Source organism: Protobothrops mucrosquamatus, unplaced genomic scaffold (genome assembly GCF_001527695.2).
Source record: "Protobothrops mucrosquamatus isolate PMUCROS unplaced genomic scaffold, P.Mucros_1.0 scaffold331, whole genome shotgun sequence".
Taxonomy (NCBI): Eukaryota; Metazoa; Chordata; class Lepidosauria; order Squamata; family Viperidae; genus Protobothrops; species Protobothrops mucrosquamatus.
This window is the reverse complement of record NW_015386670.1, coordinates 264,440-278,803: the sequence shown is the minus strand read 5'-3', so window position 1 is coordinate 278,803 and position 14,364 is coordinate 264,440. Positions and strand designations below refer to the sequence as shown.

The 14,364-nt window shown below is 37.0% G+C and overlaps 2 protein-coding genes across 2 annotated transcripts in view; one reads left to right on the top strand and one right to left on the bottom strand.

Moving 5' to 3' along the window:
- Nucleotides 1-2,836, top strand: part of RNF14 (ring finger protein 14) — a 17,429-nt gene extending 14,593 nt beyond the window's left edge. Inside the window, exon 9 of the mRNA XM_015815264.1 lies at nt 1,226-2,836. Within this exon, the coding sequence (XP_015670750.1) occupies nt 1,226-1,256 (31 nt within the window). The 3' untranslated portion in view covers nt 1,257-2,836. The remainder of the gene's footprint in view (nt 1-1,225) is intronic.
- Nucleotides 2,578-14,364, bottom strand: GNPDA1 (glucosamine-6-phosphate deaminase 1). Its single transcript, XM_015815265.1, has 7 exons — nt 14,305-14,364; nt 12,076-12,205; nt 10,359-10,460; nt 8,654-8,836; nt 7,391-7,575; nt 5,555-5,729; nt 2,578-3,057 (listed from the first exon to the last, which is right to left on the bottom strand). The coding sequence occupies exons 2-7, from the start codon at nt 12,197-12,199 to the stop codon at nt 2,963-2,965; spliced, it is 864 nt and encodes a 287-aa protein (XP_015670751.1). The 5' UTR covers nt 12,200-12,205; nt 14,305-14,364; the 3' UTR covers nt 2,578-2,962.

Here is a 14,364-nt window from a genome sequence, read left to right as displayed (position 1 = left end):
ATACGTGTACCTTTTTGTCTGCAAAAGGCAAGGATATTGCAAAAACTAAAAATCGTTCAAACTATTTTGACTGCTTTGAAATTTGATATGGGACTTTTCATTGGAAAATAGCATGTTCAGTAAGACTGGGTTCATACATTGAACTAATCCATAATGTGACTTGTGTGGTTTTCTTTACTTAGAGTAAACCCAGTAATAACTGATTAAACCATGGCTTAGCATGATCCAGAATACAATATACTTTCATTAGCATCGCAACAGATTATCTACCAACATTTAATATTTAATCAAATCTTAAATAATACTACTGTAGTATTTAAGTTTGTGCCAAAAGCTAACGCTGAAGCCAAATTCCATAGCTTTAGTAGGCTGGCTAAATCAAAATGTCACAAAATAAGGGATTCTTGGTGCTTTCTGAGCTTGGTTGTTTTCTTGCGGACGTTTCATTATCAAATCAGGCAACATCATCAGTACTTAGTAGGGAATGCCCTGCTGCTGCTGCTGCTGTGTGTGTATGTGTGTGTGATGCATGCATGCATCACATATTAAAAAGGTATAGGGTTCTAAGTGCCTGGTGATCCCCTTGTGATGTTGTTGATGGCTCTTATAGCTACTCCTGTGAGGAACGCATCATTTTCCAAACTGTTTTGTGACCCCGATAGAGGAGAATATTGTAGCTCAGGCTTGAACTGCGGGTCTTTGGTGCTCTTCAAACTTGCTTGTTTTCTTGCAGATGTTTTGTTACTCAAACTAGATAACATTATCAATGGTAGTAGGGAATGGGGTTTGCTCTCATAATAATAAACAGCCCAATCCCAAAAAAACCCAAGACCACTCCTACGAACATTGACAATGAAAGAAACCCCCATTTAGTCACATCCTCTATTTCAGTGTTGTTGACAGTTCTTGTGAACACACAGATCTTTTAGCATTATCATTTTTTTGATAGTAAGTACTAGTAAGATTGTTATTCTCTTTACTGAAAATGGAGAGGAGTACTCTCTTTTTTTAACAGCACATTCATTACTTTCTGATATTACAAATAAAAGAACAATGCAAATCTGCATAGTTGTGTAGAAATCTAGTTTTGAAAATGAACTTTTAGTTTTGCTATGTGATTCTGCTACTCTTTTGGACAGGAACTTTTCACAGAAATATGTGTATGAAATGTTACCATGTTGGGGAAATATTTTCTTGGTTTTAACTTCATTTTCTTGTCTTTCAGGCTATTTCAAATGATGGAAATTGATGAATAATTTTGGAATGAAGAGGATGATTATCTTTAGCCAGAATCAAAAGCTAAAGAAATGAAGATGTGCCATGCATGTTCAAGTTACTTTGATTGTTGATAGATGAGACACCAGAAATCAGCTCAGATTAGCTGGAAAACTGTTTTTGTTCGCTAACACTATTTTCATGGATGTTATCTTTTAATTTTCAAAAGCACTGAACATTTAAAGAAGGACATTAAAATTTCACAGTGTTTTTTTTTTTTAGTTAGCACCATTATCACTAAAACTGTTCCAAGTGGAAAGCAGTGGAATGTAAGCAATTGTTTGCTGTCCTTGTCCAAGGAGCAAAGTATATGGTAGAAACATGTGATTTCTCCATGCCCTGAAATTCTTAACACTTTATCGTGTTAGCATGGATAAGATGCTGCCTGAGAGTCTCTTGGGTACTGATTATCGTGACATGGATGGAAAATGGAGTTTAAAAGGCAAGGTTCAATGAAAAAGAAGATACTAGGTGCAAATAACGGGTCTGTACTTTGAGGCATCTACAGTACCCTATCACATTTGTGGACAAATTACTGGTCTTCTGGGCTTATTAGTTTGTCTGAAAAACAGATATTTGCAAATGGCTGCCTTTAGCCGTAACAGACATTTTGTATCCTTCAGTTTCCACAAAAATACAGTACTGTTGGAGGTCAGTTCTTGGAACCATTGTTTGATAATCTCCCTTGTTTGCGACATTCAAATTTGCAAAAAAAATATATGCTTGCCCAGAGGAGATTGGGAAGAAATAATTTTAGGCCAGAGTGACATGAGATTGTCTGCTCTTCCTATCTGCAGTGTGTTAAGCATGAACTCTATGGTTATATATATAGAAGTTGGAAATACAATATTCCTACCAACTTTGAGGTTTTTATAGATAAAAGTTAGTATTTCAACTTCCATTACAAACTGGAAGCCAATGAATTTTTTTTTTAATGCAAGCCCAAATGCCAAGAACCCTTCTACTGGCCACTTAGAGTACAGAGAAGGAAGAGAACAGTATGTCTTTCTGCACTCTTAGAAGCTTCCCACTGTAATACCTTCCAGACTGAATTATAATTCACAGAATTTCTAGCAAAAGTCTGTCAGATTGGGAAAAGGTGACTTGGGTAATAATGGAGAACAAGAACCAAGAGGGGATGGTTTCCCCACAATACATAATTTACCACCTTAGAGAAATCTGATATTTCCACATTAAGAGTTGAGGTGAAAGAGTGCTTTTCATTTGGTTTTTTTTTTCAGTTCCTGAAAAGGCTACATTTTCATAAAATCCAATTCTTACAAAATAAATATACCCCAAATTGTTTATAATCATTTGTGTGTTTAATATGCAAAAATTAATGAAAAGTTCATAGCCTGCAGATTTTTCCCCCCCTACACATAATCTAATGTTGAAATCTCCATCCTGGAAATTCTTAAACCCATATTTTTAGAAAATGAGGTTGCTGTTACCTCATTTGGTCTAAATTCTTAAAACAGCGAGGAACCGAAGTGTAATTAGCCCCGAATTACTTGAAATTGCTTGATGCAGTTGCATCCATTCTTACTCCTACACCTGGTGGGGGAAAAAAGATGCTTTTCAGTAATTGAGTCCAATACTGTACTTTGTATATTGAAAGTTTGCTCTTCACCAACTTCTTGTAATGCTACCAGAAAGATCAATTTAGCCAGTTGCTCAGAGAGGCTAGTTAGTCACTGTAAGGTTTTTCAGATTGAATTTCTGCTCCAACTTCTTTCATGCTGTAGAGCGGTTCCACAAGTTTGTTGTGAACAAGCATCAACCCTGGTTAAATGAAACAAAAATAGTTCAGTGCTTATATAAATGTCATGTTTTGTCAAGTAATAACTTACCCTTGTACCGAGTATATTTGAATCTGGGGGATAGTGGGCTGGATACTTCCAACTTTCCTCCCCCAACCCTGCCTATTGTACTTTGGTATCAGTAGCAACTTGATAGTTCCTACTCCATCACCCATATTCCAAGAAGATGTCTAACCTGGTATCCTATCCTTAACTTTGTATGTGCAAGTGTGTGCACTGGGAGGAGGAACTCCCACAGGTGGCTATATTTCTGGCATATAAAAATGAAATTATGAAATTATGGCTACAGTACCACTTCACAGAAAATAGAGACATACGATTAGGGATACCAAGACATAGGACAATCTATTGAGATACAGAAAAAGAAAACTTTGTTAAACAAAACCCCCAATATAAAATCACTTTAAAGGTTAAAATATTAACCTTATAAAACCAATTCAGAAGACCACAAAGCAGCACTTTATCTATTATAGAGTCCACAGGCTTCAAGATTTACCGAGCATCAAAAATTCCTCATGAAAAAAGGTCAAGAGTTTAGAAAAAATATATTTGTTGATATATGCATACAAAATGAAGTACATACAGTCACGGAGCTTGTACAAAAATACAAGAAACACTGGACTGAAGCACAGCAAAAAAAAAAAAAAATTAACTTGCTTGTATCTATTTTTTAGATATAGCCTGAATTTCAGAGGATATGGGTATGTATGTATAAATATGCATTCTTTTTTTTTTACTTCCTTTATTGCTTAGTTTCACCCTCTTTCATTTTTTGCAATAGATCAGTAAAAGCAGAACGTGATTTCTTAAAATGTGGCACCCTGGGGAGATAATGCAGCCAAGTCAGGCACATCAATTTCTCCATTTCCCCAGTGTTCTGACTTTTTTTTTAAAATAGCTTTTCTTCATTCTGGAAAGGGAGAAATAGCTTTTTAAATAGCTTTTCTTCATTCTGGAAAGGTATCTGCCTTTGCTTTATGTGCCTTCCCCAACGCTGATGACTGTTTCTTTCTGATGCAGACTAGCATCACTACAACATTCTCTGTTTTTAATTCTTTTCCTTTTAATGTTTTTGGATGTTGTGTCTAGAAAAGGAAAATACAATCTTTATATTCTGAGATAAAGCACCAATGTGAAGGAATGGATTAGACATGCAGCTAGGACTGGATAGGCTTAGCCTCAACAACTCCCTCAGTCATGGAACACTCTGGATTACTTTAGGTCTCCTGGTATCTCCTAGCCCAGACTACCTCATAAGGGTTACTATTTGAGGAATAACCAAGGAAACCATTGTGACAGCTACTTTGAACTCTTGTTGCAGGGGAAAAAAGGCAAGATACAAATCTAACATAATCAAAATGTTGAGGATCATTTAGCTAGGAGAATCTCTATGTCATGCCCCATACCATTGTCTAGCACTCCAAAGTGTACAATAATATGAATAGATATCTATATTTCCCATTGCTAATAGAATGAAGTGGAACCAGAAGACCCAGTATTTTGAACTTCAATTCCAAGACTGACAACGATTGAGGAGACTATTTTATAAACAACCACCTGCAAGCTCCTTCATTAACAGTAAAGATGACTGTTAATGTGCTGGCTAAGAAAAGCAGCACCTGAGCATAATATGAGAAGCCAGCAATAGTTTCAGAAATCTGGTAACATCATACCTGTTTACATCTTCCTGCAGATATTTAGTTGTTCATTGTTGGATACAAGAAAATGATTGTGGTGGCTCAGTGGAACTTTTACCCACATCTATACTGGAGTTATACACAATACTAGAGAGGTGGCACAAATAGCCCCTTGTTCCTTTTTTATGCATTTAATGACTTAGGTCAGGGATAGGCAACTTTGGCTCTTTTATGACTCGTGGTCTTCAACTGCCAGAATTCCTGAGCCAGGTCCTTGCTGTTTTTCCTTATCTTTTCATCTATTTAAAGTTTCCCTTCAACCGAATTCTAGCTCAAGAATATTTAAAGAGAAGATATGCTTGGTGGGTGTGGGTGGATAAAAGATACAAACATTTCACTTAAAATGGCAAAAATAAGCAAGTTGAGAAAATAAAGCATCTGATTTCCAAAAAGGGTAAGATGGAAGGGCAATACTGAAAATGTTAATCTAAATAAGCCAAAAGCAACTACAGACTTACGAGGAACTATTCAATAAGGAAATGACCTCTGATGCCAAGAAATAAGGGAGAAACCAATAAGACAAGTTTGCTTTACAAGTTAAAATTTTCCAAGGTACTCCTGGCAGTTAAAGCATGACAGTCCCAACTCGTATTTGCACTCCTAATACAACACTTTAACCACGGCCAAAAGAGGTACCAGGTTCATGGAGGATTTTTGCAACATGATTTGTAGATGTGAATTACCAAACATTACTGCTGCGTTAATGCCTTTTTATATTCTAAACATTTATAGACTATTTCTTAGATTCGTACAACACTCTACCTTGAAAATACTTCACAGTTTTTACTTTAAGCTCCAGAGTAGCATCATCATCGCATATAAATATGGTTCGTGGATGTTGCTGAAATGCAGAAACAGTCCACATGTGGTTCACCCCTTCTTCAATTGCTTTGTATAATGCAAATGCTTTATGGGCTCCTGTGATCAGAATCATAACCTGAATGACACGACATACAGGAAACACAATTAGGCTTTTGATGGCAAGCATCATAAATACTAAATGATCCTTGGTATTCTCAACTATTTCAGGTTGGGAAAAAAAAGAACTAGATGGTCTGGACACTAATATTTACAAGAAGAAATAATATAACATCCAATGATATTTTATCAACATCAGGACTTTTTCAAGCGAATTCAAAGATATTGTAACCATTAGAGCTATGTAGAATTCTACTTTACAGAAAATCTGGGAAAAAAATAATATGAAGATCAAAAGCGAAAGGAGCGCTCCATGATTTATAACATGCTTGTAAAAGGCAGCTTGCTTTTAGTTATTTCAATTTATAATCTGTAGTTCTACTAGGAGCTAATTTATGAATTGTACAGAGTCTGTGTGCTTTAAGTAGAAGATATTTCTCCAAGAGTCTTGTGTTACTATGCAAGAACATTTGGACTAATAAACATTGGTGAATTAGAAGCTGGTGAATGTATTTGCCTAACAGACTTACCAAACTAGTTATAGCTAATCAGTTCAGTAAAAATGGAAATCAGAAAAAAAAATCAGGATGAGTATCAATTCTCTTGTCCTTATCTACCAACAACGACAATACACTGAGCTATAAATAATCATTTCAGAAGCCTTTAAGAGGTCTGCAAAATCCATGCTTTATTTCCAAGGTCCTAAAAATGGTGTCAGTGTATTAACTGATTACATACAATATCTTCATAATACTATAATGAATCTAATATTTTATATACTTAACTTTTTATCTGGAATTTTGTAAAACAGCAAAATTCCATTCAGAGGCTTTGTATTCTAACCAAGTACTATATGATTGGTAAGTTTGTTATCTTCCATAGATTTAACTTCTTTATTATACAACAGAAAATAAAACTTGCAATTAAACAAACAAGAAATAAGTTTGGGAATATCAGAAAAGGAGTTCATTTATAGTCATCGCTAGGCATAGAGCCAGTTTATATCCTATACTACAAATATCAGAGAAAGGGGCCAAAGGAATTATGGATCATGTTCAATGTTAACATGCATTGTTAACATGCACCAGTTAGAACCTTAACACACTACAAAACCTATACCTAAATGGGAAAGGATTTGTTTTGAAATAAATATACCCCCATATTAAGTACCAACACACATTCCAACAAACTGCAACAGATTTAAAGAGCAGTGAGGATTACAGATTAGAAAGTTCTATGTACAAAATTAAAAAGAAATGGAAATGCAGACCTTGAAAAGATGGCCAGTGCATTCTTCAAATACTTGAAAGGATATAACACAGAAGATAAAGATTCTCTATTTTCCAGGAATGCAAAAAGAGAAGAATTTAGGATTCCGGTTTTAGGAAGGTAGGTTGTGGTTGAAAATGTAAGAAAAACTTCCCAATAGTAGGAACATTTTGATATTGCAGATGATTATTGAAATGAGCTCCACTTTGCTGGATCTACTCAAGTGGGGCTGCACAATAAATTATAGGGGACACTTTATTTTAGATTCCTGTTCTGAGAAGGCATTGGACTTGGTGACCAACAGGGTCTTTTCCAAGTCCAGAATAAGCTAGAATTCCTCTTTTCAGACAAACTGCTTGTTCCCTATCCCTCTTCTGCCTCTTTTCTATAAGTAATTATTAGGCTTCTAACCTCTTTGGCATCCATGACTGTACCCACTCCAACTGTGAGAGCCATTGTGGGCACTTTGGAAAGATCACCTTCAAAGAATCTAGCATTAGCCAATATTGTGTCCATCGCTAATGTCTTCACTCTAGTTCTGGATACCAGGCTTGACCCCGGTTCATTAAAGGCAATATGACCATCTGGACCAATACCTGTAGGGAAAATCATTGAAATTATTATAATTGATTGATCAGTGGTAAACAGTAAATATGATTTAGGATTAAGTACTTCAGAATAGTAAGTGCATTGTTTAAACAGATGGCTGTGAATGTTTCTTTAGGCCATAACACAGACAGTAATCGTCAAAAAGTTTACATACTGCCAAACATCTAGCATGAGAACATTCTCTTACAGGAATTAGCAAAATTTCTGGAAAGAGGACTAGAACTACTAATAGAAATAAAGATGCAGATCAGTGTAGCTCTGGCTGCTCTAGCAATCTTCAACTAAGCTTATAATTTATCAAAAAATTTTTTTTCCAGACAAATGGATTTCCAAATTCAGGGTTAAGCTCATAATCACAGAACCTTTCCAGATATTCAACACTCCAAAAGACTCACAAAAGGATTTTTATACCCACATGCAATATTCCAAATTGCTGCCTCATGCCAATACAAAATTTCCATCTTCTCTGATGCCACATAACATCTCATTTAATTAATTTTACATCTTGCCCTTTATTCTGGAGCTCAAGGCAGTATTATCTTATTTTTCCTCACAATCCTGGGAAGCAGGTTGGGGTGAGAGTCAACCAGTGAACCTCCATGAATTTTCAGATTGATCTCCCTGATGCCAGTATAGCACTTCAACCACTACAACAATTTCCATAACAAATCCTCCCACAAATGGTATCAGTATTATGGCCTGATCTAGTTGTACCTGCATCATCCTTTGAACAAGATCCAGTTTATTTCCAACTCATCTTGTTTATACATTTGTTCAATTTTTTTTAAAAAAAATCCTATTCTTACTATGTTATCCTTGTTTTCTCTTTTGAGTTTAATTCTGAGAAACATTAAAGAGATTAACTGAGCTTGAAATATGATCACAAGCCTGTTCACAAAGTCTTGTTTTATATCACTTGAGGTATATCACGTGATATTTTAATCTAAGTTGCAGCATCAAAAATATCTCCCTTGAAAATTGGGTGTTTTTGAAGTAGTTCTAAAAGCTTTTATAAATCCCCCCTCTATAAACTCACTCCTGCTTCCAGTGCTTTTAAATACTCACCCCCAACAAAGAGTTCTATTCCTCCAGCTGCTTTTATTTTGTCTTCAAATGCATCACACTCTGTCTGTAAGTCAGCTGCATTCCCATCCAGAATATGAGTGTTTTCAGGAGAGATGTCAATGTGCTTGAAGAAGTTATTCCACATGAAGGAATGGTAACTCTCTGGATGTTCCCTTGGAAGACCTAACAGAATAACGTGTTAGCATGCGATTGCTTTTAGTTCATTTATTTATATCTCATCTTTCCATCCATAATATTGAAAAAGACAGCCTACAACAGCTATTAACACCGTAGGAAAACTACCTGTTCTATATGCAGAAGGTTTTAGGTTTAGCCACTGGCAACTCCAGTTCAAAGTGATTTGATAACAAGCGGGAAAAGATACCTTGCTGAGCTGTTATAGAGCGGCTGTTAGCTGGAACTGTGTGAATTTGATGCACAAATGTTATGCCTTAGGATAGACTAACGAACTTATTTCTGCATTGTAGTTTGGTGACTCAAAACCTAGGCCAGTGGTGGAGAACCTATGGCACGGGTTCCAGAGGCGGCACTCAGAGCCCTCTCTGTGGGCACGCGCGCCGTCGCCCCAGTCCTAGGCCTTCAGCTGGGTTTTATAAAACCTTTTCGCATTAGGTCTCTGCTGCCATGTGCAAAAAAAAAAAAAAGAAAGGTTCAATCAGTCAATTTCAACTTCTCGCGGGGAAAAAAAAAGATCTTGCAAAGTTGGAATTGATTGATTGAACTTTTTAGTCCCATCCAGTCGGCCGTTACTACCGCAGCCATGCCCACCCAATGGGCCACACCCACCCAATGGGCCATGCCCACCCAATGGGCCACGCCCACCCGGCATTCAACAATGCGTAAGTGGGTTTTGGGTTGCAGTTTGGGCACTCAGTCTCTAAAAGGTTCGCCATCACTGACCTAGGCTGTGAAAATTCTTACACGTATACTTAAAAATATAAAAATAATAATGATGCAATCTATTTCCCACCATGATTAAGGTGGCATACAAAGCAATCCTTCCCACAAGCTTCCTACTCTAAACCTGGCTTGAGCAAGTATAGCTGCATCCTATAAAAAGCAATTGCTCCTCAGAAATTGCCGCAGAACCAATTTGGGCAGGAGAAAAAGAGCAAGTCTTCTTCTCAACCTGTCCCTCAACCATTTTTACCAGAATCAGAGAGAAGAACCATCCCAGCCTTCTTCTTACACACGAGTCTGGAAATGGTACAGTCAAAAAGAGTCAGCTCAGCATCTTTCTTATCCTCCAGATATTTTGAAGGATCTTAGGTGGCCTAGCCTGAGTTAACCATTCATATGCTTTGTTTCTTCCTACTACAATGGGATACTCATTTGCCTGCCCATTGTTTTTCCACAGATGATACCTTAAAGAGAAATATTCAGAAGCTTATATTTTCAATAACTATATTTTATAGTTACTTTCTATAAATAATCACGCAACAGTTCTTTAAAGTAGATTAGTACTATCATCTGTATACTTGCTAAGAAAATGGTTTACTTCTGCTCAGATGGGTTACTGCTAAAAGATGATATGAGCGTATAAGGTTCACAGCTCAGGTTTTGACTTGCCAAACTACAATGTAGAAATACGTTTGTCTTTACCCGTATGCAATAAAGAAAATTCATTGACAAGAAATACAAAAGATGACACCTCCCTACAGCTTTGAATGTGAAGATGACTCACCGACATATTCATCCATATTGAAAGTTTTCACGTATTTGAAAGAGAGATCTCCATTCTTATAATATTCAATCAGTTTTTTGTAACATCCTAATGGCGTACTTCCTAGAGAGACAAGAAAACAATACACAACCCATGAAAATGAATACTGTGCTACACAAAAAAAACATTTAACGGAGAACTGCAATGTTTTATGTGACTACCGAAACAATGGCTTAAACATGTTCTTCAGCTCAGCGACAGCTTCATCAAGGTCTTCAAAACTGCAATGGCATCCACTGCCAGTGCACCTTTCTTTGTTGCTCATGGTGAAGCATTCTTCAAAGGATTGCTGATGAATGCATGTATTCATCATGTAATTCATGGAATGGATATAATTCTTTTTATATCTCCTATGGAATGATGTAGTAGATAGGAATTTGGGATCAGTGTTACTACTACCGAATGAATTCTTTATTATGCAAATGATAAATGGCCAAATGTAGTAGGATACCCAAACGTAGGTAGGATTCAGTATTACAACACAAGAGAATAGATTAAACTAACAGGTAGTGGTAAAGGACACAGTGATCCAGAAAAAGAGGGTCAAAGAAAAAACAATCTCATTTGGTTTCTTAATTACAATAAACTTTATTAATCTGACAGCACACATCAGCACAGGGCCCTTCGTTTCCATCAACAGCAACCAAGGAAATGAAACAACAGTTAATGCCCAATATTAAATTATTAGATTTTATGGGAGGTGTTTGGTGCAATAGTTAAAACCTCAGGCTAGAAACTGGGAGGCTACACGTTCTAATCCTGCCCTCAGCACGAAGGCAGCTGGGTGACTTTGTGCCAGTCACTTTCTCTAAGCCCTAGGAAGGAGTCAGTGACAAACCATTTCTAAAAAATCTTGTCAACAAAACTACAGGGCTTGGCCAGACAATCTGTGAAAATCAAACATAATTGCACATAAAAAAATGAAAGGAAAACTTAAACATGTCTCATAGTATGGTGTCCTTGTTGGAAAAGATAGGCACATGCATTTTGAAAAATACATTTCATTCCAAATTCATTTCCAATAGACAGCAGAGTATGGCTTGAAGTAAATTATTATATATTACGGAGGAGAAAGCGAACATGTCCCAGGAGGGATTAACAGTGGACCTTTGTTGGGAATAGGGGGTTAAAAATTAAATTAAAAAGACATCTAATTCCATCTACCATTACAGCAATGCAAGCATTGTTATTATTATGAAAATAGTATGGACTATTAATACAGAAGGTAGACATTTTATTTTTTACTATTTAGTGATCTATCAAGTTTAGGTGTCAAAAAATATGTAAAGTCTGCTCAGCCCATTAGCAAAGTATCTTATAACTGGCCAGATTTGTTACAGGCATCTAATTGTGAGAATATTCATGACAGATATGTGTAGTCCAGGAGTAAAGTATATATAAGTCTACTGAATTTGAATCGCAATTAAATGTCCATGTGTTCAAACAAAATTGCAAGCTCTTGATAGATTATTTCCATGTAAAGTTTTTTCTTCTAAATTTAAGAAAACAAAACTGCTTTCAAAAGAATTAGTCACCTAATAATTATTTGTGACAAACATCCTGTGTAAAGAATGATGGCTTGATCATAATACCATTGAGACAGTCTTTTATATGAATTAGACCAGAGTAAATTATGACTCCATAGCTCACCTCCTATGAACTTTGGTTTGTAACTTACCAGTGGGAAGTCCAAGAGTGAAATATTTATTTGGTCCTGGATTAAACTGGATTATTCTGTTCCTAATGTATTTTGCAGCCCATTCACTGGCCTCATTGTAATTTTCTAGAATTATAAGCTTCATTGTAACCTGCAATTTTGGAAGAATACTCGGATTATACATTTCACTTGTAGGCTGATTAACATATGAAGACAGGATTGGCTACTTATGCAGATACAAACATTGCAGATAATCCTCAATTTATGACAATTGAGCCCAAAATTTCTGTTGCTAAGTGAAACATTTGTTAAGTGAGTTTTGCCCCATTTTATGACTTTTGTGCCACAGTTAAGTAATAATAATAATAATAATAATAAAGTTGGAAGGGACCTTGGAGGTCATCGAGTCCAACCCCCTGCCCAGGCAGGAAACCCTACACCATTTCAGACAAACGGCTGTCCAGTCTCTTCTTAAAAACTTCCAGTGTTGGAGCATTCACCACTTCTAGAGGCAGATTGTTCCATTGGTTAATTGTTCTAACTGTCAGGAAGTTTCTCCTTAGTTCTAGGTTGCTTCTCTCCTTGATCAGTTTCCACCCATTGCTTCTCGTCCTGCCTTCAGGTGCCTTGGAGAATAGCTTGACTCCCTCTTCTTTGTGGCAGCCCCTGAGATATTGGAGCTGTTAGGTAAATAACATGTTAAGTGAATCTGGCTTTCCCATTGACTTTGCTTGTTAGATGGTTGCAAAAGGTGATCACATGATCCCAGAACACTGTAACTATCATAAATATGAGTCAGTTGCCAACCATCTGAATTTTGATCATACAATCATAGGGATGCTGCAATGGTTGTATGTGTGAAAAACGATAAGTCACTTTTTCTGGTGCCATTGCAACTTCGAACAATCACTGAACAAATTGTTGTAAATTGAGGACTACCTGTACTGTCTTCAGATATTTTTCTATCTAGGAGCTTCTTTCTCTCCCAAATACTTGACAGATGTGTTCATTGTTCTGAAAAAGTTAAAGAGCAGGGCAATGCTATTTGTGAAGGGTCTTTGGTGCTCCCTGAGCTTAGTTATTTTATTGCAGATGTTTCATTACCCAAACTAGGTAACATCATCAGTGCTATTGAGGAGTGTGGTTTGCTCTCATTTTATATTTTAATGGCTTGCCCTGTCAGTATAAGTGGGAGTGGTCTTGGTGGTTCTTTAATTGGGTTGTTTATTGTTAGCTTGTTTGGCAGTTCCATGCTTTGCCTATAGCTTGCTTCTTAATTGTTGGTCTAATATTAATCTTGGTGTTAATCTCTGCTCATCTGCATGTGGAGTGCTGATGAAGAAGTGTTCTGATCTTTTTCGTATCATTTGCAATTTGAATATTCTGCAACTTGTCTCCTCTTCCCTGTAATTACGATTCACACTTCGTACATTGCATGAAATGGATAGTGTTCCTTGAAAACTGAAGCCATAAAAATCCATCAGTTTTTAGCAATATCATCCATGCCTCTGGGCCTTTACCGCTACCATCAGCACTGGTTAAATAGCACACTTCTATTCATAAATGAATGGACTAAAAAAGCAGCAAAGTCTTTTATGCAATGAGTCTGATTAAGCTGACTGTAAAAGTTGCCGACATTTAAGAGGAAAGCTGTGTTATGGTGTCCAAAAATCAGAAAGGGTCTGGTAGCACTTTAGACTGAAACTGTACATATTAATACATTTATGTGATCAGATGCATGGACAGGTAAACAGAGGTAGGATTTTAAATTGAGCTATGGTGAAAGAGAGAGAAGACAGGGTGGTTATGTAGGTCACATGTAAAACAGATGACTAGCATTTTATTAATTGACAGCTGTCATTGTGATTGTTGAGATCTTCCGAGTTGGAGATCTTCCGAGTTGGGTCAGGAAAGCTTATACCTTTTAGTAAAAATAGGTTAGTCTAATAATACTGTTGTATAGAGGTTGTTACAGGGAACCAGGCCGAACGGGATCATTGGGGAAAAAAAGGCACGAAGAGATAAATGGAAGCTGGAAGCGGAGCAAAGGAGGAAGGAAGTTTCTCAAGCGCGCTCTGGAAAGGAACCGGGGGCAAGAGCCTCGAGGCGCAGCCAGCCACCCCCGGGTTTAAAGCAGGCTCAAGTCCTCTCGTGCCTACGCAGAAACGTCGTTTTTCCGGCCCGCGAATATGAGGCGCGTGGAAAGCAACTCCCGGGGCCCCAATCCGAGCAATCTGCCTCGCGACTCACCTCTCCTCGGCGGCCACTCGCTCCCACTTGGCCCGCCTTCTTATGACCTCATTCGGTCAC

What these genes read in the sequence shown, in the direction of transcription:
- GNPDA1 (XM_015815265.1), bottom strand. Translation starts at nt 12,199, where the DNA reads ATGAAGCTTATAATTCTAGAAAATTACAATGAGGCCAGTGAATGGGCT. An exon ending in CAATATGGATGAATATGTCG is followed by an intron (nt 8,837 to 10,358) that starts GTGAGTCATCTT and finishes TTATTCTGTTAG; the next exon opens with GTCTTCCAAGGGAACATCCA. An exon ending in AATAGAACTCTTTGTTGGGG is followed by an intron (nt 7,576 to 8,653) that starts GTGAGTATTTAA and finishes TTTTCCCTACAG; the next exon opens with GTATTGGTCCAGATGGTCAT.